The sequence below is a fragment of the Kogia breviceps genome, chromosome 4 (assembly GCF_026419965.1).
Source record: "Kogia breviceps isolate mKogBre1 chromosome 4, mKogBre1 haplotype 1, whole genome shotgun sequence".
NCBI lineage: Eukaryota > Metazoa > Chordata > Mammalia > Artiodactyla > Physeteridae > Kogia > Kogia breviceps.
Genome location: NC_081313.1, coordinates 26059214 through 26086728, shown reverse-complemented (window position 1 = coordinate 26086728; position 27515 = coordinate 26059214). Strand labels below are relative to the sequence as shown.

The following is a 27515-nucleotide window of genomic DNA, read 5'->3' as shown; positions in this document are numbered from 1 at the left end:
TGTCGGAAAACACAGCCTAGCTAATTCTAGCCTGGTGCCTAAGGCTGCCTACCGCGTGCCAATGATATTAGAAAAGACAAAACCAAACCCAGACTGTCTGGTGAAAGTTACGGCAGGCATTTGTTGGGGAGACAGTGGGTTGGTACAACAGTTGAAAAATGAAAGTCATAACTAACCTTTGAAAGATGTGTGCCCTTAACATCAAACTCAAGTAATTTCTTATTCCTCTGGGCTCTTGGTTCATATTGTCTTTATGGCCCTATTTACATCTTATTCTAGCCAGTTAAGTACAGTTAGTTGTTATATTATGAATGTTCCCTTCATTTGATTTAAAATTTCTAGAGTTAGAAATATATGTTACTAGGGCTTCCCTGGTGGCGCAGTGGTTAGGAATCTGCCTGCCAACGCAGGGGACACGGGTTCGAGCCCTGGTCCGGGAAGATCCCACATGCCATGGAGCAACGAGGCCCGTGCACCACAACTACTGAGCCTGTGCTCTAGAGCCCGCGAGCCACAACTACCAAAGCCTGCACGCCTAGAGCCCGTGCTCCGCAACAAGAGAAGCCACCGCAATGAGAAGCCCGTGCACTGCAACGCAGAGTAGCCCCAGCTCTCTGCAACTAGAGAAAGCCTGTGCACAGCACCGAAGACCCAACGCAGCCAAAAATAAATAAATAAAATAAATAAATTTTGAAAAAAAAAGAAATGTGTTACTAATGTCTGCATTCTCAGTACCTAGTATGATTTTTTTTTAGACCATTATAAATAGGATAAACTCTTTCTGCCAAAGTGCTGAGTCTGCACATGGATAAATAATAATAGCTAACGTTTATTGCGAGCTTACCATGTACCAGGCTCTATTCTAAGAACTTTATATGTCTTTAACTTAACTTAATCCTCATAATAACCCTTGTGAGCTGGAAAGAGTTGTTTTCATCGCTTTACAGATGAAAAGACAGAGGAATAGGTAAGAAGCCTTGCCCAGGGCTGCACTGCTAGGAAATGACAGAATTGGAATTCAAATCCAAACAGTCTGGTTCCAGAGCTTGCTCTCATAACCTATTCTATAGTGCTTCATCAAGTAACTGTTAATGATTTCTCTTTTTTTGTTGTTTTTTGTTTTTGGTAATGAATTCTTAACATTAAATGTAGGTGTGGGCTAATTTAACACCAGAAATTGAAAGTAAGTAGAATTTCATTTATTATTGAGTTATATATTTTTTTATACTATTAAGCTTTAAAATCTAATAGGGCCCCAAATATATTTCAGCTCTTTTACTTTTTGAAGTTATCAAGGAAATTGAATGCAATGATTGTTTTTCTTTTTGTGGAAGCTGATTTGCCAGGGTCTTTTATTTGAAAAGGTTATCTTGTTTTCTTTATTTTTTGCTTTTAATCTTTTTTTTTTTTTTTTGGCTGTGCCTCGTGGCATGTGGGATCTTAGTTCCCTGACCAGGGATTGAAGCCGTTTCCCCTGCAGTGGAAGCGGGGAGTCTTAACCACTGGATTGTCAGGGAAGTCACGGTTATGTTTTCTTTAAATGTAGAAGATGACTTTAATAATGATTCATGGTACCATTTCTTCATTATTTAATTGACAGTTTTTTTTTTCAAGTCCCTAGTTTTACAGCGTGAATAAAAATGTAAAATGGCAGTTCCAGTTCATTTAGCCTTTAAAAAAGAAAAGCTGTCATTTTCTCTTCATTGTGCTTTCCTTTAAATTATTTAGATATTTATAATAGCCATTTTAAACTCCTTGTCCGCTAATGCCATTGTCTCTGTCATTTCTGGGTCATGTCAGATTTGGTTGACTTTTTTTTGTTGGTTGTGTGGCATGCAGGATCCTAGTTCCCTACCCAGAGATCGAACCTGCACCGTCTGCAGTGGAAGTGCAGGGTCTTAACCACTGGGAAGACACCAGGGAAGTCCTTGTTTGACTGTTTTTGTTGATTTTTTTTTCCCCTTAGTTTTGGGTCACATTCTCCTGCTGCTTCACAAGTTTAGTAATTTTTATTGGATGCTGGACATTGTGAATGCTGTGTTGTTGTGTGCTGAATTTTGTTTGTCTTTAAAGACTGTTGAAATTTGTTTTGCTAGGCAGTTAAGTTACTTGTGGATCAGTTTGTTTGTAAGCTTTGTTAGGCCAGATCTGGAGTAGCCTTTACTCAAGGGCTAGTTTAGCCCTATTACTAAGATGTGATCCTTTTGGAATCCTTTCTGAATGTCCTGGGTGGAAAGTGAGACCTTTCCACTCAGGCTAATTGGCATTCAGATTTTCCCTAGCCCTCTGTGAACTCTTGGAATTGTTCACATTACAAATTTTCTTGATTTTTTTTTTTTTTTTTTTACCTTGTTTTGTGGAGTTTCTCACCATCACACATGTGGCTTTGTTTTTAGCCAGACTCAAGCGAACACCACGCAGATTTCTAGAGCCCTTATTCTGCATAGTCCACTATTCTCCAGTACTCTGTCTTGCATATGCCAGCTGCCTTAGCCTCCCCCAGCTCTGATCTCTGCCTTTTTACACAGTGTGAGTCCTGTGCTCTACTTGAGGTCTTCTGTTCTGCTCTGCTGCCTGGCATGTGCCTTTGGGTATTAAGCTTGGGCAGTAGTAGGGCTCAGTGAGGTTTTTCTCAAAGATCACAGCTCTGGGCTGCCTTGTGACTAGCATCTGAACAGTTGTTTCATATATTTTATGCAGATTTCTAATTGTTTAAGTCCAGAAGGCAAGTCCAAGACTAATTACTCAATCATAGCCCCATATTCTTCAGTGTTAAGTCATATGGCAAAATAATTTTGAATACTAATGTATTTTAAGGCGGCACTTTCCACTAGAGCTTTCTGCAACAGTGGAGATGTTTTATTTCTGTGATGTCCGCTCGGTAACCTCTAACCCCACTTGGCTGTTGAGCACTTGAAACGTGGCTAGGGCAACTGAGGAACTGAGTTGTTTTCCCTGCTTATTTATTTATTTGGCTGTGCTGCGGGGCTTGTAGGATCTTAGCTCCCTGACCAGGGATCGAACCTGAGTTCGATCCATGCAGTGGAAGCATGGAGTCCTAATCACTGGACTGCCAGGGAATTCCCTGAGTTTTTTTACTAATTTAAATTTAATAGCCCTATATAGTTAATGGCTGCTGTAGTAGACAGTACAATTTGTTTTTTCTCAATATTACAAAATTTCAGCTTTTGCATATAATAAAGGTGCCGGGGGTTGATCTCTAACACGTCCCAATTTACAAAGTTACTATAGTATTTTTTAAAAATTACCCAAATGGTTAACATGTTCATTGGAGATTATTTGGAAAACACAAAAAGTATAAAAAAGAAAATTTGTCACATATAATCCCCCACATAATCAAGATTAATATTTTGATGTATTTTCTTCTAGTCTTCTATAAAGAAAAAAACTATTTTAGTGAAAAATATTTTTTTTTTTTAAAGATTTTTTTGATGTGGACCATTTTTAAAGTCTTTACTGAATTTGTTACAATATTGCTTCTGGGTTTGTGTGTGTGTGTGTGTGTGTGTGTGTGTGTGTGTGTGTGTTTGTTGTTGTTGGTTTTTGGCCGCTAGGCATGTGGGATCTTAGCTCCCCGACCAGGGATCCAACCCGCACCTCCTGCATTGGGAGGCGAAGTCTTAAACCACTGGACTGCCAGGGAAGTCCCTTGGTTTTATTTTAAGTTATTTCTGTCTCAAAGGGAAATACACATAGATGACAAGATTAAAATGATGAAAATGTTTTGTCCTTCTATAATTAGGTTTATATTATTTGTCAGCAAAGAATAGCATTGCCTAAACAGGCTTTCCCCAGCTTTATAGGTCAGGTATATGTAGCAGTTCAGGAATAACTTATTAATCAGGAAACTTTTTAATTCTTTTCTCTTTTTGTTGCAGATGGGTGTTTAACAGAAAAGAAATCTCATGTTTTGCTAGTGGCTGCTTTTTGACAGTAGCTAGAGAGAAGCCGAACATAAATTAATTTAATATTGATATTTGGCTTATTTCCGCATTAGGGGAACTGGTTTGGAGACTGCTTTCAGCTTGAGTAACTGTTGTGCCTGAAAATCATGTTCCAGGTGCTTAGAAACCAAAGGCCTGGCCATCAAGGGGTTCATGGTTTAGTTGGCAAGAAAACATAGTTGGATTTTCTTCTGTTTCTCTGGAGGAAAAAAGGTCAAATGTTACTGTTCATTTTAACAGTACAAAATTTAATAAGATTAGCAGATAATACCTATTATTTCTAACTTCGGGAATCTTTCTTTTAGGTGAGACGTGGAATCCGTTAAAATTGCATTATCAGTTAAGAAACGTGCGGGAACGATTAGCTAAAAACCTGGTAGAAAAGGGCGTATTGACAACCGAGAAACAGAACTTCCTTCTCTTTGACATGACGACACATCCCCTCACCAACAACAACATTAAGCAGCGCCTCATCAAGAAGGTGCAGGAAGCCGTTCTCGACAAATGGGTGAACGACCCTCACCGCATGGACAAGCGCCTGCTGGCCCTCATCTACCTGGCCCACGCCTCGGATGTCCTGGAGAACGCGTTCGCGCCCCTCCTGGACGAGCAGTACGATTTAGCCACCAAGCGGGTGCGGCAGCTCCTGGACTTAGACCCCGAGGCGGAGTGTCTGAAGGCCAGCACCAACGAGGTGCTGTGGGCAGTGGTGGCCGCCTTCACCAAGTGACCCTGCGCAGAGCCGAGCGTCCTCCTTTCTCTCGCCGCAACCAGTCGTTTTTCCTCCAGGGACTTCTGGTTTTCTGCAGTTGGTACTTCCCACACTATAATTGGCTTTTGTTTTATGAAGTGGTGGGTGGCTTTTTCTTTTGTGTATGTATGCAGGATTCTGCTGGTACGAGAGGCCTTTCTCTTTCTGTTGTGAGAAAAGCTTCACCACCATGCTGGCATTCCATTGCTTGTTGCCCTCCTTCCTCACTGTTGCCCGTCTGGGCTCTGGTGTGCTTTGACTGTCAGAGCACCTCCAGGTTCCCCACGCGCACATCTTTTGGATTACCTCAGGTTGAGTTTCTCCCACCTGTGCATGTCCATCTCGCCTTCTGCCTGCAATTCAGACAGAAGTCACAAAAAGGCCTTTAACTCACCAAAGGTAAATATCTGTATCTATTAGGACATTTTATACATAGACCTCAGTTGAGATGTATACTTAGCAAAATTATTTTTAAATTGAAATACACAGTAAATAATATAAAGTGCCCCATGGATCTTGCTTCCCATGTAAATCTCTTGTATTATTACACTTGTTATAATTTTAACGATTAAATCATAAAGGTCCAGTTGTTTCACACAGCCAGTTTGGGATGAGCTGCATTCCAGTTACGCTGTATATAGTTTGAATCATATACAAGTTGTTCCTTCTTCTGGCCACCACTGCCCGTCTTAGTATTTTGCAGGGTTTAATTAGTTGTACACCTGGTGCCCCTTACTTGCTACAGTCATTGTAATTTGATGGCAAAAGAGACCTCTCATCATTGAAGGAGAGAGAAAACGTGTGTCTAATGGGTCCCAAGATCTTTTGAGCTGTGCCATTCATGGTACTCTCTGCCTATGCATCTCCTTTCTGGGATTTTTTTCAGTCTTATTATTTTTATCATTTCTGTAGAGAAGAGGCTTGTGACCAGTACTAATCTTGAGTACAGTTTTATCTTTTTCTGTCCACAAGTAAATTAATGTCTGCTCTTAAATAAATATCTACTCACACTTTCTTGGGGGAAAAAAAATCAAATGTCAGTACTAGCAGATGTTGCATGTAAATCGTTAGCAAGTAAGGACTACAACTCAGATGATTAAGAGTTTTGTAACAGAAAGCTCTGCTATGTTTTAATTTTTATATACAATTATGATAATTAGCACATTGTAAGAATATAAAGCTTTGCTTTTTAGAGTTTATTTTTACTATTTCTTTATCACTGTTTATCGTATCACCATTGGTTTCATAATGTAAATACTATATATTGAACAAATTTTTTATTACCATAGTTCATGTTACTAGTGGGGCTTTCAGGTGTTTAGAGACTTTTGGTTAACATTCAATTCAAAAGTACTAGATGGTGTATAACTTTAGAGTTGAATTTTAAGGGATTCCCTAATATGTATACTATCTTTTTATCTGAAGTAATAAATAAACTATGATCTTGAAAGTGCCTGAATCAGAGCATGCATGTCATTTGTATTTTTGTATTCTAATCATTGTGGTTTTAGTTTTCTTTCTGATGAAGTTTTACTTAGCCTTAGTTTAGTATGGCAATATTTCTACGCAGGGCTTGGCAAACTTTTTCTTATTGGGCCAGATAGAAAATATTTTAAGAGAATATTTTAGGCTTTGTGAGCCGTATACGGTGTTGCAGCTACTCAACTCTGCTGAATGAAAGTTTCCATAGACAATACAAATAAATGGGTGTGGCTGTATTCCAGTAAAACTTCATACACAAAATTAGGCAGCCGGCCATGGGCATTGGTTTGCCAATTCCTGTTTTAACTCATGAAATAAGACAGATTTTTCTCTCCTTTAAAATAACCTCCTTTACCTCCAAAAATGATAACTGCTGGTGGTAATTAAGTATAGAAAGTATTAATTTATAGTTTCTTCCCACAAAATGGATACTTGAAACTTATACCAGTCCTGGAATTTCTTTTTAGGTGAAGATTTACTGTTTTCCTCCAGCAGAGATTTTAGGAATGAGGTAATGGTTGTTTCTAAAGTACTCTTGGCTTCATAAGCCGCATCTGTATTCTCAAGCAAGGGGGAAGGGGCCTCACCCAAACTTCTGTCAGCGTTTGTTTCAGAGCGGAGTGCCCGTCAGCTCTACCTGTGTGTGACCTCAACTTCAGTACGCGTTTGTGTCTCCAGAGGAGAGGGTAAGTGGTACCATCCAGAGGGGAGGGTGTTATCTAGAACTCCTTCCTGTAGAAGGCCACTGTTTACAGTTCTCTGGAAGCAGGAATGGTGTGACTCCAGGGACATTATTCTGTGTGGAAGGAGCAGTATGTCCACAGGCTTATGCCACTTCTGTTAAAAGCCTTCAGATCCAAGAATCAGGCAGTGAGTTTTAATATAATAAAACGTACTGTGCAACAATAAATCGATTTCTTCATATGTTTAATTGCTGAGTGTTCCTTAGAATAACCTGGTCTGGAACAATGCTGTAACAGAGGGAGAAAGGAAACTTACTGAATGCATGCTCTGTGCCTAGTAAAGTATTTTATATCTTGTTTTGACCTCCCCAAACCGCAATTACTATCTTCATTTAATGAAGAACAGGCTTGGAGAGGAGGGGTTGCCCAGCCTCACATTATCTGGTAAGTGTTTGAGCTTTTAATCCTGAAGTGATTGAAAACAGTAATGGCATTCAACCATAATTTTTCCTTTCTTATTTGGGGACTAGGAGGGAGCTTCTTTTCCTTAACAGAAACAAAAACCACAATAGCGGGCGTCCAAAAAGTTCTCGTGGTGGTGCAAAATACAATGATAAAAGGATACCCCTGCTTTATTCTGATATCTTGGTATAACTTACATAAATTATCTTTTGGGGGTGAAAAAGTTGACCAATTCTATGTATTCTCAGGAGAAAGAAGCATCATCAGATGTCAGTTGGCCAAGAAATCCCTGGCCTGCCGAAGCAAGATTGCATTGTGGCCTCTGATGCATTACGTCACTCAGTTCTTCTTCCCCTCGTTTGCAAACAGATGGGTACAATACTTTTTTAAGGTATGACAAACCCTTGAATTTGGCCGCCACCTGAAGGAAAGTGAGAAGGGCTGGTGTGTGGTTCAGTGGCAACGTAGGACCAATGAGTGATGACATCCAGCCTGATGATGACAGAAGCGTCCATGACTGCCATGCATGGCTACTCTTGCCCCAGGAACACGGAAACCACTAGTCACACGTCTGTGTGAGGGATTTATGAAGTTTGATTCCAACTCAATGGCCTCTCCGTCTTAAATGGAGATATTTATATTGTCAGATAACATTGTTCCAATCTCACTTTCATCCAGATCCAGATGACTGACAAGCTGAGGTAGTTTCCAATTCACTGCAGCCCACTGGGTCCCAGAGTGATAAGTTCTGCGTGAATGCCGTACGTTCTTTAAGAGCACCAAGTAAGGAAGTGACGTTATGGTTTGTCACCTTGCCGGCTACTTACTCTTCAAAGAGGCATAGATGGTAAAGTTAGATTGACATCCACACTTCCTCAGCCCAATATTAGAATTATGTAGGCAGTTACTCCTGATAGAGCAGTGGTATAGCTGTGATTCCCACTGACATCATTATATACTGGTGTGCAATGTACTTTGTGCACTTAGCATTGTAGAGAACTTTCAGAATAAGCACACATCAGGGCTTCCCTGGTGGCGCAGTGGTTGAGAGTCCGCCTGCTGATGCAGGAGACACGGGTTCGTGCCCCGGTCCGGGAAGACCCCACATGCTGCGGAGCGGCTGGGCCCGTGAGCCATGGCCGCTGAGCCTGCGCGTCCGGAGCCTGTGCTCCGCAACGGGAGAGGCCACAACAGTGAGAGGCCCACGTACCACAAAAAAATTAAAAAAAAAGAATAAGCACACATCATTCTCTTTAATCATTTTTGGCTTCCTTGTATCATTTCTCCCTTTAATGGACATTTGGGTTTTTCTCATGTTGTTCATTATTACAAACGTAATGTATATTTTTGTACATATCTTTATATTTGATTTCTATAGGGGGAATTAATAGAAGTAAGTTCGCTCAAAGACTATGCTTTGAAAATGTAAAAGATAAAGCCAGATTTTCTAAGATTCATGTTAAATTCCACTCCAAATAACGTGAATGCTGGTTTCCCCACACCTTAGCTAATACCTTAGAGGGTGTCATCAATCCTGGTCTTTGCCAAGGTAATAGTGAGGAGAATGGTCAAATTATTTTAATTATCGAAGGGTTGATTATCATTTACTGTCTTTATTGGTAATTCGTGTTTTTTTTTTTTTCTTTGAGTTACCTGATCATGTTCTTTATTCATTTTTCTAATTTAGGGTATTGATCTTTTTATGTATTGATTCACCAGGACTTTCCATATATCGTGGATATTAACCCTGTATCTGTGATGCAGTTGTTTTTCTCAGTCTTTGGAGTTGGTATATATGGTAAGTATTTTTTTTCCTTTTTTTTTTTTTTTCTAACAATTCAGAGAAGTGTAAGGTGCAGTAGTGCTTAAGCATGGAATCTGTGGAGACCTTAATTATCATACTAAAGAGATCAGCATGGTATTCAGGTTTGGGGATATGTATATATATATTTCATAAAAATTTGGGGAGGTATGATTAAATATAACAAATACAAAAATCACGAAAAATATGTATAATTATATGTGTATATAAAGGTTTCATGTAATTTTTTTTTTTTTTTTTTTTTTTTTTGCGGTACGCCGGCCTCTCACCGTTGTGGCCTCTCCCGTTGCGGAGCACAGGCTCCGCACGCACAGACCCAGCGGCCATGGCTCGCGGGCCCAGCCGCTCCGCAGCATGTGGGATCCTCCCGGACCGGGGCACGAACCCGCGTCCCCTGTGTTGGCAGGCATACGCCCAACCACTGCGCCACCAGGGAAGCCCTCATGTAATTTTTATGATTAAAATACAAATGGAAAATCTCATAAACAAATGTATAGGCTAGTGGATTATTTTAAGGCGAACTTGCTTGCAGCCATCACCCAGGCCAGGAGATAGAACCTTGCCAGCTGTCCAGAAGCCGTTCAAGGCTTCCTCCCAATTACAACCTCCCTAAGTCTCTGTCCCAACCCAGTATTCATCTTTAATAATTTTGTTCTGTTTCATTTTTCATTTTATATGTCTTTTTTAGTTTCTCTCAATCTATAAGTTCTTTCCCTCATCTCATTTTTTTCCTTGAGGAATATTTGTTGATGAAATTGGATCCCTTGTCCTGTTGTTTGGATTTTGCTGATTGTATCCACATAGTCTAGTTTAATGTGTTTTAATGACCTCTACTTCCTGAGAATTGGGCGTTAGATCTGAGGCTCCGTCAGATTCGGGTTGGTTTGTGTAGGCACCTGTTTCATCGGTGGTGGTGTGTTCTTGCATCAGGAAGCACATGGTGTCTCTATTTTTGTGATGGTTTGTGATAGCAATCTTGCTGTTCAGTTCTTAGATCCTGTGATTTATTGAGGTTTGCATGTGGTGATAGTTTAACTGTTATCATTTCTTCTTTGTTGATTAGCTAAAATATTTCGATAAAGAGAAACTTCACCTTACCTACGATACCTTTTAGTACAGTTCATAGAGGAAAGGTAGGAGAATTTCTACATTTTATTTACCAGTTTTCAAAATAGACTTGGTTCCAAAGCATTCTCCAAAGGTGACTGATTAATTTTCTTTAAGTATCCTGAACTTGTGGAAATTAACATTCTTTTATCATCATCATTTACCTTGATGAGAAGTTGGATTCTTGATATGGAAAAGTTAGAGAGAGCTATAGCTTTAAGACAGAAGATAGAAAACCCTTGTAGTTCTAAATTCGAATCAGAAGTATTGGTGTAAACTTACAGGGTACTTTATCTCTTCCTTTTTTATTGTGGTAAAATATACGTAACATAAACTTTACCATTTCAACCATACTTAAGTGTACAGTTCAGTGCCTCTGCTTTTTGTAGTTGCGCTGCATCTGCTTTGTAGGAACATCATCATTATATACTATAATCTCTCCCTTTTAACTCTTGCTTTAGTCTTAACTGTTCAAGTAGATACATGCTTAATGCTCACCACCAGTCCTTAAGTCATCTGTCCCGTAACATTCTGCTTGTGTTGTTCATTTGTTAGTAGATTCTTCTGGAAGGGCTTGTGAGACTAGTATACCCTGAGTTTTCGTGTGCTGATAACAGTTTATCTGCAGCCTTTTGTTTGAAAGTCTGTTTGGATAAAATGGTTGGGTCACATTTTTTTTTTTTTTAGTATCTTAAGTATGTTCTTTTTGGCTTAAAATGTCACTGTCAATGTCTGATGATAACATGATTTTCTTTCCCTCATGAATGCCTTATTCTTTTTTGCCTGGAGCCCACGGGATTTTTTTTTTTTTTTTTTAGCGGTACGCGGGCCTCTCACTGTTGTGGCCTCTCCCGTTGCGGGGCACAGGCTCCGGACGCACAGGCCTAGCGGCCATGGCTCACGGGCTTAGTTGCTCCGCGGCATGTGGGATCTTCCCGGACCAGGGCACGAACCCGTGTCTCCTGCATCGGCAGGCGGATTCTCAACCACTGCGCCACCAGGGAAGCCCGTGCCCACGGGATTTTTTTCCCCCGATTTTTTGCCAATGATGTTACTGCAGTATGTTTCGGTGTTGGTTGTTCTGGATCAGTATTCCCAAGTACCTGGTGTGTTCTTTCAATATGTAGCATCAAATCTCTTTTTATTCTCAACTTCAGGAAAATTAAAGTTTTAGTAATTGTTCTGTTCCCTTGTTTAGGCTTTCTCCTTTGGGGATTGCTATTATGTATGTTGTTTTGGGTCACTTTTGCTTGGCTTTTTTTCTTTATTATTGATCTTTAAATGTTTTACCCATTTTATCTTCTCTTCCTCTTAAGACATCCTGTTTATTTACTGTGAATGATCTTTCTAGTTTAGTCTTTACCAAAATTAATTTTTTCCTGAGTTTTAATAACCTTTTTTTTTTTTTTTTTTTTTTTTTTTTTTGTGGTACGCAGGCCTCTCCCTGTTGTGGCCTCTCCCGTTGCGGAGCACAGGCTCTGGACGCACAGGCTCAGAGGCCATGGCTCACGGGCCCAGCCGCTCCGCGGCATGTGGGATCTTCCTGGACTGGGGCACGAACCCGTGTCCCCTGCATCGGCAGGCGGACTCTCAACCATTGCGCCACCAGGGAAGCCCTAATAACCAATTTCTGAATTTTTCTAATTTCTATTGATATCATTCATATTTTGTGTCATTTTCCTGATGTATTTTAACACATTTTGAGCTATTATATTTTTCGTTGGTTCCCTAGGTATCTTTCTGGTGTGCTTTTGTTGTCTCTAGGGATTATATTTTCTCCTCATGCTCTTTTTTTCTTACGATAACTTCGTATGGGATTTGACCTAGAGTGTCTTCTGTTGCCCATGTTTACATGAAATTACTTTTCCTGTTTTAGGAGGGAGATGCAGGTCAGGGTAGCTTTTCTAACTGTGTTTATTCTCTAGACCCCCTCCTTCTGTTTTTGAGTGTGAAGAAATACGGCAGCTTGCTTTCTGAGCTCTGGTTCTGCCACTCTCAGCCACCTTTATCTGGACCTTCTTTTTTTTTTGATCTCTGTTCTTATCTTGCTCGATTTCGATTCTGTTCCCAGTAGTTTCTCCTCGCTGTGGGGCATTGGCTGATCATTTTTGATTGAGAGTCTTTTTTTTTTTTTTTTTTTTTGCGGTACGCGGGCCTCTCACTGCTGTGGCCTCTCCCGTTGCAGAGCACAGGCTCCGGACGCGCAGGCTCAGCGGCCACGGCTCACGGGCCCAGCTGCTCCGCGGCACGTGGGATCTTCCCGGACCTGGGCACGAACCCGCGTCCCCTGTATCGGCAGGCGGGCTCTCAACCACTGCGCCACCAGGGAAGCCCTGATCATTTTTGAAAGTGAAGAAACGATTCAGGTTTCAGGCGCCGTTACCCAGTCGGTCCTCTGAGCTCCCCTGTTGATTATGAGGCCGAGGGTGAGGGTGTCAGGGTGGGTGTGCGTCTGGGGGGTGTCATGTGCCCTGTTGCTTCCCTCTACCTTCCTTGTACAGATTCCAATACCGAACTGGTCTTGTTGCTGTTAGTAGTTTACTCCTGCTCATTTGTACCTTCTGGGGTTTGTGAGGGTACTTTCACACCTAGTTTTGTTGTAGATGTTTACCATGGTTTTTCTATACTAGTTGGTCTGGGTTGTATTGTGTGGTGTTAGTGGTGGGGAAGGGGAAATGGGTGGGATGTGAGGAAATTAAAAAACTGCTGGGGAGTTCCCTGGTGGCCTAGTGGTTAGGATTCTGGGCTTTCACTGCCGTGGCCCGGGTTCAGTCCCTGGTCTGGGAACTGAGATTCCTGCAAGCTGTGCGGCGCAGCCAAAAAAACAAACAAACTGTGTCACTGTTGTGTTATCTTGCCTGAATCTGCTGGGAGGGCCCCCAGTGGTTTTTAGTTTGTATGTAGTCTCATTAAATTATGAGTCTTTTGCTTTATAGCTTCTGCATTTAGCCTCATATTCACCTTATGATTAAAACAGTATATTTAGCTCTTTTGATGGGTTTTTATTTTCCTTTCTTGCTTTTAAATTTATGTATGGTAACTCTGGAATTTTATTTTGTTGTGAAGGATTTTGTAGCAAGGAATCCAGCTTTTTTTACCCCCACAAAATAGTTAGCCAGTTTTTCCAAAATCAGCTATTGTATAATCTATGTTTTCTGTAACTGACTTAGAATGCCCCTTTGAATTTTCTTTGAATTCAGAATCTGTCATCTTTATTCCAGTGGTTTGGCTGTCCATGGAAGAGGAGACACTTTTAATTATAGTAGTTTTTTTTGATGATATTGTAATAGGGCTAGTCCCTCACTTATTATGCTTTTGCAAAATCCGGTTATTTTTACATGTTTATCCTACCAAGTGGACTTTAGAGTAATTTTTTTCAGGTTAAAAAATTGTTTTGAGATCATTGTTGAAATTATATTACATTTATAAACTAGCTTGAGGAGAGTTGAGATTTTTAATGTTGTCATCCTATCCCAGAATAAGCTAAACCTCCCCATTTGTTCGAGTTATTGGTTTTATGTCCCTTAATAGAATTTTGTAATTCATTTAGGTCTTTTTAAAAATAAATAATTAATTAATTTTTGGGCTGCATTGGGTCCTTGTTGCAGTGCATGGGCTTCTCATTGCGGTGGCTTCTCGTTGCAAAGCATGGGCTCTAGGCACATGGGCTTCAGTAGTTGTGGCACATGGGCTCAGTAGTTGTGGCTCATGGGCTCTAGGCGTGTGGGCTCAGTAGCTGTGGCACACGGGCTTAGTTGCTCCGTGGCATGTGGGATCTTCCCGGACCAGGGCTCGAACCCATGTCCCCTGCACTGGCAGGCGGATTCTTAACCACTGTGCCACCAGGGAAGCCTTCTTTTAGGTCTTGCCAGTCCTTGCCAAAGTTAAATGTATTTTTAGTTACTATTGTGAGTGTTTCCTCTTATAATGTGTTTTAAGTGGTTATTACTTGTAAATAAGAAAGCTCTCGTTTTGGTGGATGATTCTGATAGCCAACTTTACTGAATTCTAATATTTTAAAAGTTTTAAAATTGATGTTTGTGCTTACATGTACCCAGATATATCTGTGCACACTATGATACATTTGTTTCTTCTCTTTATACCTCTTTTAAAAAATTTTTGTCTAATTATATTGGCTTGTACCTCTAGAATATTGTTATCCAACAATAACAGCAGTGAACATCCTTTCTGTGTGTATTCCTGAATCTAATGGGAATGATTCTGGAGTTTTTCCATTAAGAGTTTGAAGCAGGCTTTTTAAAAAGTATGTCCTTCACAGGATCTTTGTGTGTGTGTGTGTGTGTGTGTGTGTGTGTGTGTGTCCTACTGATATAATGAACTACATTCTACATTTACATTTATAGATTTCTTAATTCCAAATCATTCATGCATTCCTGGAGTTAACATCACTTAGACTTGGTATTTTCTTTATTGTACTACTGGATCCATTGGCTAACATTTAATTAGGATTTTATTTATAAATTTGTTTTGTCCATTTTCATTGTATTCTAAGCATTTTTTAAGTTCATCAAGTTCATCTTCAATGGCCCTGACTTGTATTCTGCAATCTGATTTGACTTGATGTTTTTCTGGCTTTGGTTTCATAAGGTGGTCTCCTCCGTTTCTGTTTACTTCTACCAGATCCACATTAATCTCATTTGATTTTCTTATCTCTTCTTTGGTCTTGTGCTTCTCAGAAGCCACGTTCTCTTTGAGTGCATTGAGAATATGAAGCAGTTTGTGTTTATAATTTTCTTTTGATTCCTGAGGTAGTTGTCCAAATTATTTTTTTTTATCTGCCTTTTGCATACTATGTTTCAACACCCTCCCCCCACCTTTCCCTGCTTGGTATTCACGAGAAGGGCCCTTGCTGAGCCTGTTTAATGGGGGAGGTGGGGTTCTACTGAGGCCTGCCGTTTGGTCAGTAATGGATACTTCAGAGCTCTGTGTTTAAGCATCATTCAGTTCCTCCCTTAGGATGAGAGAGGAAAGTTGGATACCAGATGATTTTAATCTTTATTCAGATCTACTCAGCTGCCTTGGGGGGATCGAGAAGAAGGCTGTGATCGGTGCTTGGTGTGGCTTTTACAGGGTTGGGTGAGCAGAGGCTGCCGATCTCTGAATGGATCAGTTGAGCCCTTTCGTTGTAGGAACATATGTGGTAGGGGCTCCCCTCAGATCAGACCATTCCTTCCCTGTTACTCCTCTGACCTGCTGAGGCTGACCAGGTGCCTGGGAAAATCAAAATGAGCCTCCCCTTTAACTTCACCTTCCCTACCATTCTGAGGATTGGAAATGGCTCTAATTCTGGGTGCTTCCTGCTTTTTCTGGGGCTCACCTTCTGTAATTCCCTTTCTTCAAGTTAAGGGTTGTGGTGACATTGATATTCTTCACAACTCTCATTTCATACCATCTTTGCTTTCTCACATTCAGAGAGAATTGTATCCCATTTCATTGTTCTCCTTTAGTTTGGTCTCAGGTTTTATTTATTGTACATGGTATGTAGCCTTCAACATTCATAGAATGGGTTTGTGGCTATTTCTTTTTAAAAAAATTTTCTATTTATCTTTGGCTGCATCGGGTCTTCGTTGCTGGGAGCGGGTTTTCTCTAGTTGTGGCGAGCGGCGGCTACTCTTTGTTGTGGTGCGCGGGCTTCTCATTGCAGTGGCTTCTCTTGTTGCGGAGCTCGGGCTCTAGGCGCGTGGGCTTCTGTAGTTGTGGCACGTGGGCTCAGTAGTTGTGGCTCAGGGGCTCTAGAGCGCAGGCTCAGTAGTTGTGGCGCATGGGCCCAGATGCTCCGCGGCATGTGGGATCTTCCGGACCAGGGCTCGAACCCGTGTCCCCTGCACTGGCAGGCGGGTTCTTAACCACTGTGCCACCAGGGAAGTCCCTGTGGCTATTTCTATAGTGTATTAAAACTCTTGCCCAGGAAAAAGTTCTACCCAAGTGTAGCAGTGGACTGAGCCAATCAGAATCTTAACTTCTGGAGGATGTATGGAAAATCAGGCAGGCAGCAGCCTTTATGTCCAGAGAAATTCTGTGATATAGAGTGGGGCTAAAATTATAGCAAAATAGCATTCGTCGGTTTCTGAGTAAAGGTGTGAGGAATTGGGGATAAGGCTGCCAGCTAGTGGAGGGAGGAGAAGTGGGTCTGCAGAAACAGACCCACCAACAGCAGTGGAGCCCTGCCAGTGGGGGGCACTGAGTGACAACCCATGAGCCCCCGAGTTCCTCACGTCGCTGGGGCCTCGTCATATGCCGAGTTCTGTTCTGGGATTTCTGTGAGATGCCGTCTGTCTTGCCTTCTTCCCCTGGGCTACTCTAGTTTGGCGTCTGCATCTGAAAACCAAAACAGCCTAAAATAAAGTAGATGCTTTTTATGTCGCTCTGTGAAATCAGATCCCAGATCATCCAAGTATTTGCGGGGAGGGAGTGGTGGATGGGTAGGGATTTTAGGAAAAACGAAGAATGTATTCATTGTGAAGAATGAGAGAAAGCGACTGACAAGCAAACGATTGCCAAGTAGCATCCAGAGTCCAGCTGAGGTCGGAAGCCATGAATTTATAGCAAATCACTATGTGTAGCTGTGAGATTTTTTCTTCAGGAATAGGCATGTAGGCACCAAGAGGCTGGCTGGTTGGAAGGATCCTGGATTAGATGGGGCAAGGGAGCTGTGCGCCTATGGGCTGGAGGGCGATCGTTGACCTCTACCGCGGGGTCTAGTCTAAATAGAGAAGGGAAGGAAAACACGGGTGGGGATTCTGAAGCGGAGAAAATTGCCAGTTGCCTAGGGATTGGAGGGCCTGTTGAAATTGAAGAAGCAGAACCAGGAGGAAGGGGAGTAAGCTCCAGAAGGTCAGGAGGTTGTAAAGGCATGAGATGTTTGATTTTAAGATCTCAGAGGTGGAATGGGTTTGGATTGTGTCAGATCCTGGGTGTGGCCATGGAAGAAGAGTGGTTGACTTGACTTCTTTTGCCTTTGTCCCTCTCACCCATTTAGGTCATCACCATTTCTTAGCTTGATGGTTTAAAAGGTTATTCTATAGATGCAGAACCAAACAAACAAAAAAACAAGTAGTAAACAGTGTTTATTTTTTTAAAATTACTTAAAAAAGGTTGTTTATAGAGACGTGGATTTACATAACTTGGCGACAACATTTTTAAAATGTACAGGCTGTTTCATATTATTGCACTTACTCTTTAATAATATATAAGGCATTTTATTTTACATAAATAAAGGATAATGTATAATATCATACAACAGGTGTGGTGCCAACTAAAAGTCAACCCTAAAGTTAAATGAGCTGTGTATGGGACGATAGAAATGAAACCCAGCCTACTTCAACCTTCGCGGTATATATCTTTGCAACTACGATTTACGTGTTATAACACAGTTACCATCATAGCTTATTGTGGATGACGGACCAGTTAAAAAACCAAAACAATGGAAGTTTTAGCAGGACAATACCATTAGTGTTCATGTCAGGAAGTTTGGGAATTTATTAGAGTAATTAGAAATACTAGTCATGCCTTGAACACTGACGACAAATAAATAGCTTTCTATCTTAGGGTCAAAGTTTAGCTTTTGCTTTCTCCCTTAAATTCCAATTGTCGAATTCCAAGGGAACCCTTCTGGCAAGGTCCACTGGAAATGGCTGATGACTTGAGTATAGTTCAGTGACCAGAGGGCTACCCTTGCACTCTTCAGATAAGAGGATTGGGAACTCTTAGAAGGAGACCATTCCGCTGCTTCAGAAACTCCTATCTGTCACACAGGACTGTGCATTTCTATGTAGGCACAGCTGGAAGAGTGGAGGCAAAAAATCGTTTTCAGTGTTGACTTCAAAGAGTCACTCATCATGTAGGCAAGAAAGCGGAAGCCAGAAAGCTGACCCCAGAGACTTAAAAACAATCTAGCATGCACCTTGCACTGACTTCCTATTATTAGTATCCTACTTGGAACTGTAGTAGTGAAAAGTAGAAGCTAAATTAATCAGGTCTTTCTAGCTAACTCCTGAACTACATTCTCTTTTGTATAACCTGTTTAAAAATGAGAAATCTCGGCTCACACCAGCCAGATATTTCACTCCCATCTGAGAACCTCTCTGGGCCAACTCCACAGAGGTTTACTGGGATTAGTCACTCAGAAATAGGTTAATTAAAGAAATCGCCGACATAAAACCCTAGCGTCACCATGCACGCAGGTATGTAACCTCACCCGTATTCCCAGGACTCAGCTGGCCTGCAGCACCGAGGATGTGCCGTGTGACGACGCAGTTCTGCTCCTTTACCTTGAAAGACTGACGCACCCTTGTTTTCCGCCTTCTTAGTCTGTTTTGGTAAATGAAGCTGATGAGGATTTGGGTTTTAAGAAAAGAAGGTACAGTACGAGGGAGAAGAGCCAGTTTTGTGACGAGGAACAGCACGTGGAATGGGAACAGTTACTAAGAAGAAGCTTGTGCTTCAGAAGGAGGGCAGCTGGGACAAGTGTCACAAGCAAGCGTGAGTCACAACAGTGTTCTGCTGGGAAGCATTTTTGGCAAAAGGAAGAATTTGCAAAACGGGAAAACAAAAAGAGCAAAAACTTCAGTCACTGCTGAGCTATGCCGTTACACCCAGGTCAGGAAAATAGAGCCAGTGCTTAGAAATGTTACATTTCTTAAGCTTGTTGAGAAGAGAAAGGGGGAAAAAAAAATCAGCCAAACAAAAGAAAGTCCCCTAAAAGGAGTATTTTAAGTTCCTCTGTTTGGATTATACATCCAAGGACACTAAAAAGATAACTGATTTCTAAAAACTTTAAATTAGTGGTTGGATCTATAAAATATAGAAATGAAAACTCAGTGACAATGATATTTCTGCCTGCTCTTTTGTTGACCAGTCTTGAATTCAAATATTTATTCAAGACAGGTTCCCAACTAGATGCAAGGTGCTTTCAGAGCTGGAACTTTCTCCTCATTCTAAGCAGCAAAGCGCACAGCTATTTAGTACAGTTTATCAGAACTGCGTTCCCGTAAAATTGCCTCATGACGTACACTTTCAGATCAGGATCAACACTTCACGGTGATCAATAACCACCGAGTTAGTTAAACTCTGCAGCCATACGTTACACATTACACTCACTAAAAATACCACTTTCTGTATTTTGCTTTTTCATTTTTGGATAATTCCTGAGCTCAGCCTAACCATTAGGTCATAATTGATTTTCTTTTTTCAAGTCTCATTTTCTTTTCAGGATAACATACAGACCCTACAGCTCCTTCCACTGAATATGCCTAAAAGCATTGTCATTTACTCACTTACTTACTTACAAAATTATACAAAACTATAGTCCTTTTTAGTTGTGACACTTGTGTTGCCCCTCAGACTTCGTTAGCTCCCTAGTTGCCAGGATGGAGTGTGTTGGGAGAGGTGGCTGGAAGGATGCAGAGGCCTCACTACATGTTTCAAGTGAAGAAGGGCACGCCGCATCTTGTGTCCCCATCAGGAAACAGAAGGTGTCAGGGGACAGGCACTGGAACAGAATGAACCCTCCCGGCCTCGGTGATCCAGGCAGAAGGTTTCTGAGTTCAGCTCCATTGCTGCTGCTTCACGCGTAAGTAAAAAACTGGAGAGTTGTTTGTTTTATCGTCCTTGCCACACCAGTGCTTCTGTGTTGTTTCAGGAACCCATTGTTTAAAGAAGTTACTCTGATGTGCTAAAGAAAGAAGGGAACTGAGAAAAGGAGATTCTGATTAATAAAAAAATGTAACGAGCGCAATTAGCGTCACTACCAGTGCTTGTTGCATGAAGCATTCCTGTGCTTTCTAATTACTAACTGCACAGGTCCCTCTGGGACAGACTTCATAATATTCCAGGCATCGAAATGCATGAGCCCAACCAGGGATTTCCCATTAATGGCAAGAATTTCATCTCCAGCTTCTATTGTTCCAGCTTGCTCAGCTGCACCACCTGAGAGAATAAATACAGAATAACAGTTTGGTACTTTCATAATATCCAGAACAAATTCCAGGTAAGCGAGAAATATCTCTAAACCATGTGCCTATATTCTTCGGAGAGGGAAATTTTTCTTAAACAAGACACACAAAGCAAATACCCAAAAAAGGAAAGTTGACTACATAAAAAATTCAAATCTGTAACCCCTCTTTCCCCAAAACATAAGCAACTGACTACGGGAAGATATTTTCATTGTATTTAGTCAACAAAGAAAATGAAACGTTAGGGTTAATATCTAGCTAAGCTAAAGAACTCCAAATCAATAAAGAACACACCAAAAAAATCCAAATGACCAATAAAACAAGTTCAGCTTCTACTCGTTAACAAACATAGTCTGATATATCCACATGCTGAGAATGTGATTACCTGCCCAGCAATGACTGTGGAGATTACTTAAATCATCACTCACACAAAATTTAACAGATTTCTACACTACAGCTCTGGGTATGTTAGAGCAAGTTTATGAGCTTTGGAAAAAACACAAGTTTACGCCCTTTTCTATTTCTTGCACGTGCACAACTAAAACAATCGTATTGAAGAAATGCACACTGGCTGTGCAGGCGTCTTTTCATCTTACGGGAGAAAGGACATTAAAAGAGAAAAATTCCCAAGTTCGAAAATAATTTCCTCAGAAATCTTTAATTAGATCTCAAAACTCTGAGCAGATAAATCTACTTCGTTCTAAATTCCTGAAAATCACTGTTAAATATTATTTGATATCAATACACATGTAATTATAGTTGATTATAAAGATTGACAAAATAAAAAAATATAGCTGGAAGAAAGTGAGTTCAAATGCAACCCACTCAAGAACAAAAACATTTTATGTTGCTAATGACAGAGGCAGATGCTGTCGTCGGAAAAGAGGTGAGCCTTCACCGTTACCAGTCCTACAGTGGTAGGACTGATTTAGTCCCCGTCATTGCTTTCTCAAGATACACAGTTTTTGGAAGTACCAAAGCACTGTTGTCTGACATGTCCAATTATACTGCGTTAGCATATTTCCCATTCTAGGAATATTACCTAAAGGCCTCAAGCAGATTATGTGAAACGAAAGAATTTTCTGAGTGTTCATCTGGGTCTGAGGACGTGGGCTTCCAACCAACCCAAACAGGAGGCTGTGAGTTAGGGGAAAGCACGTTGAATACCGGCAGCCAGTCAGACTGGCTTGGGCTCAAGTATGCGACTTCAGGCAAGTTACAGGTTTCCTGAAACCTCACTTTTCTCATCTGCAAAATGGTGTTAGCCTGTCTCGTTCCCTCCCTAGGTTATTACAGGGATCTAATGAGATGAAGCAGATGAAAGTCCTTGATGAACCACTCAGTACTGTTCAGACCAAAGGTAGTGCCAACTTTTGGACTTCTTATACATGAGAGAGAAACTTTTTTAAAATATATATATGTTTTATTTATTTATATTTGGCTGCCTTGAGTCTTCGTTGCTGTGCGTGGGCTTTGTCTAGTTGCGGTGAGCAGGGGCTACTCTTCGTTGTGGCACGTGGGCTGCTCGTTGTGGTGGCTTCTCTTGTTACGGAGCACGAGTTATAGGCACACGGGCTTCAGTAGTTGTGGCACACGGGCTCAGTAGTTGTGGCTTGAGGGCTCTAGAGCACAGGCTCGGTAGTTGTGGCGCGCGCGCTAAGTTGCTCCACGGTATGTGGGATCTTCCCGGACCAGGGCTCGAACCCGTGTCCCCTGCATTGGCAAGTGGATTCTTTTTTTGCACCTCATGATGTCTTCATTTTTTTAACATCTTTATTGGAGTATAACTGTTTTACAGAAATAAACTTTTCTTTAAACCATTGTTATTTGGGGTTTTCTATTACATGGGGCCAAGGAGAATCCTAACTAATTTGATCAGGCTATGTCTCTCTCCATTTATTGAGGTTTTAAGAAAAATTTAGAACACTTGTATCTTTTTTCCAAAGAGGTCTTGCGTAGTTTTCCTGTGACACACTCAGGTTCCTGACGGTCGTTAGTGTGAATTGGTGTCATACAGTACTGAATGTGCGTGTAGCCTTTTTTCCCCCTGTTCAGCCCTGTTTTTGAGCTGGTCGCGGTTCATGGATATAGCTCTAACTTGCTTCTTGAATTGCTATATTGTTTTCCTTTTTATGGATGTAATACATTTTACTCATCATTTTGCTACAGATAGAAATTTAAACTGTTTTATAGCTTCCATTTTAGCAAGCACTGCCACATTTTTCCCCAGAGAGAGGAACCATTGTATATACTTCTACCAGAAAGTACGAGTGTTCTCCTTTCCCTACATCCTGCCAACACATCATATTATGAGATTTCTCATTTATGGCCAACCTGATTTTTAAAAGATGATTCCTAATAGTTATAATTTTCACCCAATAACTCATTTAAGTTTGAGTGACCTTCCCTATATTTCTTGACCATTTAGGTTTTAACTTTTTCTATTTTCTATTCATTTCCTTTACCCAGATTTTCTCTTTATTTAGTACTTTTCTTTTTTTCTCAGCCACGCTGTGTGGCTTGTGGGATCTTAGTTCACTGACCAGGGATTGAACCCATGCCCCCCGCAGTGGAAGCGTGGAGTCCTTAACCACTGGACTGCCAGGGAAGTCCCATGTATTTTTCTTATTGAATTATAGTTCTTTATATATCCTGGAATTAGCCTTTTGTTGATTAAATACATTGTAAATATCTTCTAGTCAGTCACTTCGATTTTATTTATGATATAATTTTTTGCCATATAGAAGTTAAACATTTTACATATGTATTCTTTCACAATGTGTTTTTGTGACATTTTTTGCCATATAGAAGTTAAACATTTTACATATATATATATTCTTTCATGATATGTATTGTTATAGAATCCTCCCTATAGGGTTTTAAAATAATGGTTATTGCTGATATATAGGAAATTCTATTGATTTTTTTTTTTTTTTTGGTATGTTGATTGTGAATTCAGCGATCTTGGTGAGCTCTTTATATTGGCTTCACATTTGATTCTCTTAGATTTTTTTCAGTCAGGAAGAACATACAATTTGCCAATAATGATGAATTGTATTCCTGTATTTCCAATCTTTATACCTCTTATCTTTTTCTTGTCTTATTGTATTAACTGATATTCTTGGTAAAATGTTGAATACAGAAACCTCTTAAAAGCAGCCCATAGTAAAAAAAAACCATTTTTAGTGTTAAAAATTTTTTTAAAAAGCAGCCCAGATATTAGTAGTGACAGTGTTCTACCTGGATGGCTGCCGCCTCACACAAGAGGTTACAAATAACTGTTTACTGCATTTTTTCATCAGTAAAATCCCTGACCTTCCAGAGAGCTTTAGGGAAATATGCTATTTAATTCACTTATTATTCAAAGCATTTTTTTGTATTAGATTGATGCAAGAAATTGAAGATTGCTATACTGCTTTTGGTGTTTGAGCTAAAAGGCACAGGAAACCGAGATAAACAGAAAACCTGTACCTGTACTTACATTTGTAAGTATGAAATAAAGGTAAGATGATGAAATCTTTGGGCAGAGCTCTAAGCCTCTACAAAGAAACTAGATTCACCAGTCTCCAAAAAGAGTGAAGGGGAGGGATCTGTATAATATTCAGAAATCCTTGAACGTCTTTTCCCCAAGAGTAAATCTGCAGGCCTGCACACAAGGGCACTGGAAATGCTCGTCTGTGGAACAGGTGCTCCTTTGTATCCATTCTTCCTCTCTATCCATTTATATAGTTTCATGGATTTCTAGCCAGATGCTAGAGACAAAGGCCAGGAAGTTACCCAGGACATTGTCCTTGCTCTGCTGGAAGGAGATCTGGGGGATGCTTGTCTCCCCTGGGGCTGCTGCTCCACTTCAGTGCTGCAGATTCCATGGGATTCCTGGCCCTGGCCTCCCAGCCTCCACCTGGGCTGCTGCTGTAGCCACCACCTTCAGCTTCTGGTCGTTTGGCTCACAGGCCAGAAAATCCTTTTTAAGCTTCTCGGCCTGCAGAGGCTGCGTGTCCTGTGACTGCTCACAGTGGCGGTGACTCCGGCACCTTGCACTGTGTGTCCTAAACACCTCCATCTTTTTTTTTTTTTTTTTTTTTTGCGGGCCTCTCACTGTTGTGGCCTCTCCCATTGCGGAGCACAGGCTCCGGACGCGCAGGCTCAGCGGCCATGGCTCACGGGCCCAGCCGCTCAGCGGCACATGGGATCTTCCCGGACCGGGGCACGAACCCGTGTCCCCTGCATCGGCAGGCGGATTCTCAACCACTGCGCCACCAGGGAAGCCAACACCTCCATCTTTTTGCTGTTTTAGGCTCAGTCCTCTGCAAGGTTATCCTGTTTGCCGGCATTCGGGCCGCAGTCTACTGTACTGCCTTTGTGAGCAAGCTGCACGTTTTCTGTGTGCTTTTTAAGTTCTTTATATTTTGAAACTTTATTGTGATACATCAAGGTTTGGGTTTCTATAAAATTCATCCTGTTTTGCCCTTGATGAGAATTTCCAGCCCGAATACTCCTATTGTTTTTCAATAGTCATGACTTCTCCAAATATTTTCTTTCTCGCGTTCTTTTTTCTCTTTCTTTCTTTTTCTGGCACTTCTCAGTATTTCCTCCTCATCGCTCATCACCCTTTTGTAATTGTTATCTCTTTTTTCCCTTGTGCTGCAGTTTTCATGGTTTCTTCTTTCTTGATTTTTATAAATTCTCTCTTTGTAAGGATTTGGTGTACTTTTAAATTCTATTTATTAATTTAAAAATATATTTTACTGCCTTTTTGCTAATGGGCTTCTCTGTGTGTGTCTGTTTTAACATATCTGCCTGTTTCTTTTGAATACCCTCTTGTCTTGTTTCATGGCTAATATTCCTGCCTTAATTTTTTAATGGACTTTGTTTATTGTGTCTGTTGGTGATTTCCTCATGTACTTTGTACACTTTGTTTTAGAGCTCTTGCTTAAGAGTGCTCTTATAGTAAAACAGTTTCATGCTTGCCTTAACTTGGCTTTCTTTGTTCTCCTGCTGTCCAGTTAACATGTATAGGGTTCTCCCTTTACCCTGGTACCGTGAGTCTAGATATCACACCCAGCAGAGGCCTGGCTCCTGATTTATGCCTGTGCTCTGCTTGCCCCAGGGACCGTGAGCAAACAGCCTGTTTCTGGCTGCCACCCATTTAGTTTGAGTGTGTGCTAGACTGGAAGAAAGTAGACGGGAGCCGTAGATACCATTGGACTGGTTGGCAGATACGAAATCTCTCTATACACTCGAATAATTCATTTTATGATATTGGACAGTTCCCAAAAATCTCTTCAGCTGAATTATATTAACAATATCAGTATATATGTATATGTTTTAACACGAACAATATCAGTATAAATATATATTGAATATATGAAACAGTATATAGTATAATAAAATATTACATATAATAGGATATATAATCAGCATATATGTATATATATAAATATATCATTAGTATAATTATATTGTTAATATAATTGCTCAGCTCAGGGACCTAAAGAGATAATTTTGAGAACTGTCCAAGATCATAAAATGCATTATTTAAGTTCAAGAAGAGACCTCATATCTCCCAACTATTTCAGTGATATCTACTGCTCCCATATTACTTTCTCGAAATCCAGTATTTGCAATTTTAAGTGAATGTGACCTTGACCAATGTTAAGTACCCCTGACTGGCAATTCTGATGGCGTTACTTAGCTTGCTGTGTTCACATCTGTAACAGCTAATCGTAAGTATAAGAACACAGGAGCATGGAGTTAGGGGATACAGTGTTGAGGATGGGGGCACAGACTCTGGAGCCTGGGTTCAAGCCTGCGTGACCTTAGGTGCTTGCGTAACTCCCCCGTGGCTCAGTTTCTCCTTTTCTAAGACAGGGATGATAATAATAGTACCCGCTCCATAGAACTGTCATGTGGATGACATGAGTTAAAACGTGTAAAAAGCTCACAACAGGGCTGACACACAGTAAACCCCGTATGTCACAGAGCATTAAACACATTGCAGATTTTTTTAAAACAAATCTGATTTCCAAATGGAAGGCACTGACATACACAGAGAGAAAACTGGTACTAGGCAGCAGATTGGGGTTTCTAGAACATTACCTTTGTACACTCTTTTAATGAACAGGGGCCCATCTCCAGACATAGACGATCTCCCTCCATCCAGACTCAGTCCCAGCCCAGCCGAGGTCTTCAGCACTTCAACACACAGAGCCTCGTGTGCACCTGTGCTTCTCCCTGCAGCGACAGTGTTGGTAAAGAGGAGGATGACGGGGAACCGCAGCCCCTCCTGCCCGGCGCCCCCAAGTGTGTTCCCCAGGCACCCTCGAGTCCCGTCGACCTTGAAGTGCTGATAACGACCTTTGAGACCAACTTTAGGGTTGCTCTCCCAAATCTAGAGCTGTGGTCCTGCTGGCCCTTGCCCCGCTAAGGACTTTCTGCAAGCACGGGGAAGGGATTTATGCCCAAGCAGAAATCCCCAGAAGCCAAACTGCTCCTGTCAACCCCCCGATAGTCGGTGCACATCTCAGTGAAGACTGAAGTCACGCTTGGGGAATCGGATTTGATTTCCTGCCAACCTTGGCAGCCGACGGCAGCAGAGCCTCACAGCCTGGTACTGACAACCTGCAATACCCAAATGCCAGGCCTCGCACGAGACATGGAGCTTCCGTCCTTCCCCTTCTGCTCCTGTGAGGGGCACCCCTGCCTCTGGTTGTCTGCATCACACACTAGCTGCCTTCACTGCCATCTCCGGGCTCCACTGCGGGGAGGGCGTTTCCTTGGTGATGCCTGCCTCACAGCAACAAGCCTTTGCCTACTTTGTGTGCTAGTGTGGAGAGGCTGGGCTGGGGTCTCTCTTGGGGGCCTGAGTAGGGCAAGTAAAAGGCAAATAAACTTGCCTTTTGTTTCCCTTACTTGTTCGCTGTATCGGTGAAGGATGTCTGAGTCGAGTGGAAAGGGCATTTAATGGCTTGGGAGGCAGGGGAAGGACCACAAAAAGATGAAACTGTCCACTTGGGGTTGAGGCCAAGCCAGAATCACTGCCTTTGGATGTAACGGCCAGTCCGTTCTTGTGGTTTAAAGAAGGCCTCTCCACACGGTCTGAAAGAAACTTACTAGCAGTGGAAGCAGCACCGTTTTCCAGTAGGTCATTTTACTGGCAGTTACACAGGAAAACGGGCCCACACTGGAATCACCTGGGGAACCTTAAGAAGACATGGGTGCTGGTCCCCCATCCCGCCCCCCACACCCCTCAGAGTCTGACTTAATTGA

General features: G+C 41.4%; 2 protein-coding genes and 1 long non-coding RNA gene across 6 annotated transcripts in view; 2 read left to right on the top strand and 1 right to left on the bottom strand.

The window, feature by feature from the left end:
* Positions 1-6175, top strand: part of GOLPH3 (golgi phosphoprotein 3) — a 52160-nt gene extending 45985 nt beyond the window's left edge. For both annotated transcript variants that reach the window (XM_059060846.2, XM_067030852.1), the window contains one exon: positions 4271-6175. In XM_059060846.2, coding sequence (XP_058916829.1) covers positions 4271-4695 — 425 coding nt within the window. In that variant the 3' untranslated portion in view covers positions 4696-6175. The remainder of the gene's footprint in view (positions 1-4270) is intronic.
* Positions 6176-6663: 488 nt separating this feature from the next.
* On the top strand, positions 6664-27157 carry LOC136793981 (uncharacterized). The gene is made up of 10 exons (XR_010840095.1): positions 6664-6709; positions 6801-6884; positions 7592-7734; positions 8022-8190; positions 9063-9141; positions 18503-18774; positions 19757-19864; positions 20203-20281; positions 23630-23748; positions 26371-27157. It is a non-coding gene; the product is annotated as an uncharacterized lncRNA (long non-coding RNA).
* PDZD2 (PDZ domain containing 2) overlaps positions 17344-27515 on the bottom strand; it is a 388118-nt gene continuing 377946 nt past the window's right edge. For all 3 annotated transcript variants that reach the window (XM_067030849.1, XM_067030851.1, XM_067030850.1), the window contains 2 exons: positions 26346-26480; positions 17344-20220 (listed from right to left, as the gene is read on the bottom strand). In XM_067030849.1, the coding sequence (XP_066886950.1) occupies positions 20039-20220; positions 26346-26480 (317 nt within the window). In that variant the 3' untranslated portion in view covers positions 17344-20038. The remainder of the gene's footprint in view (positions 20221-26345; positions 26481-27515) is intronic.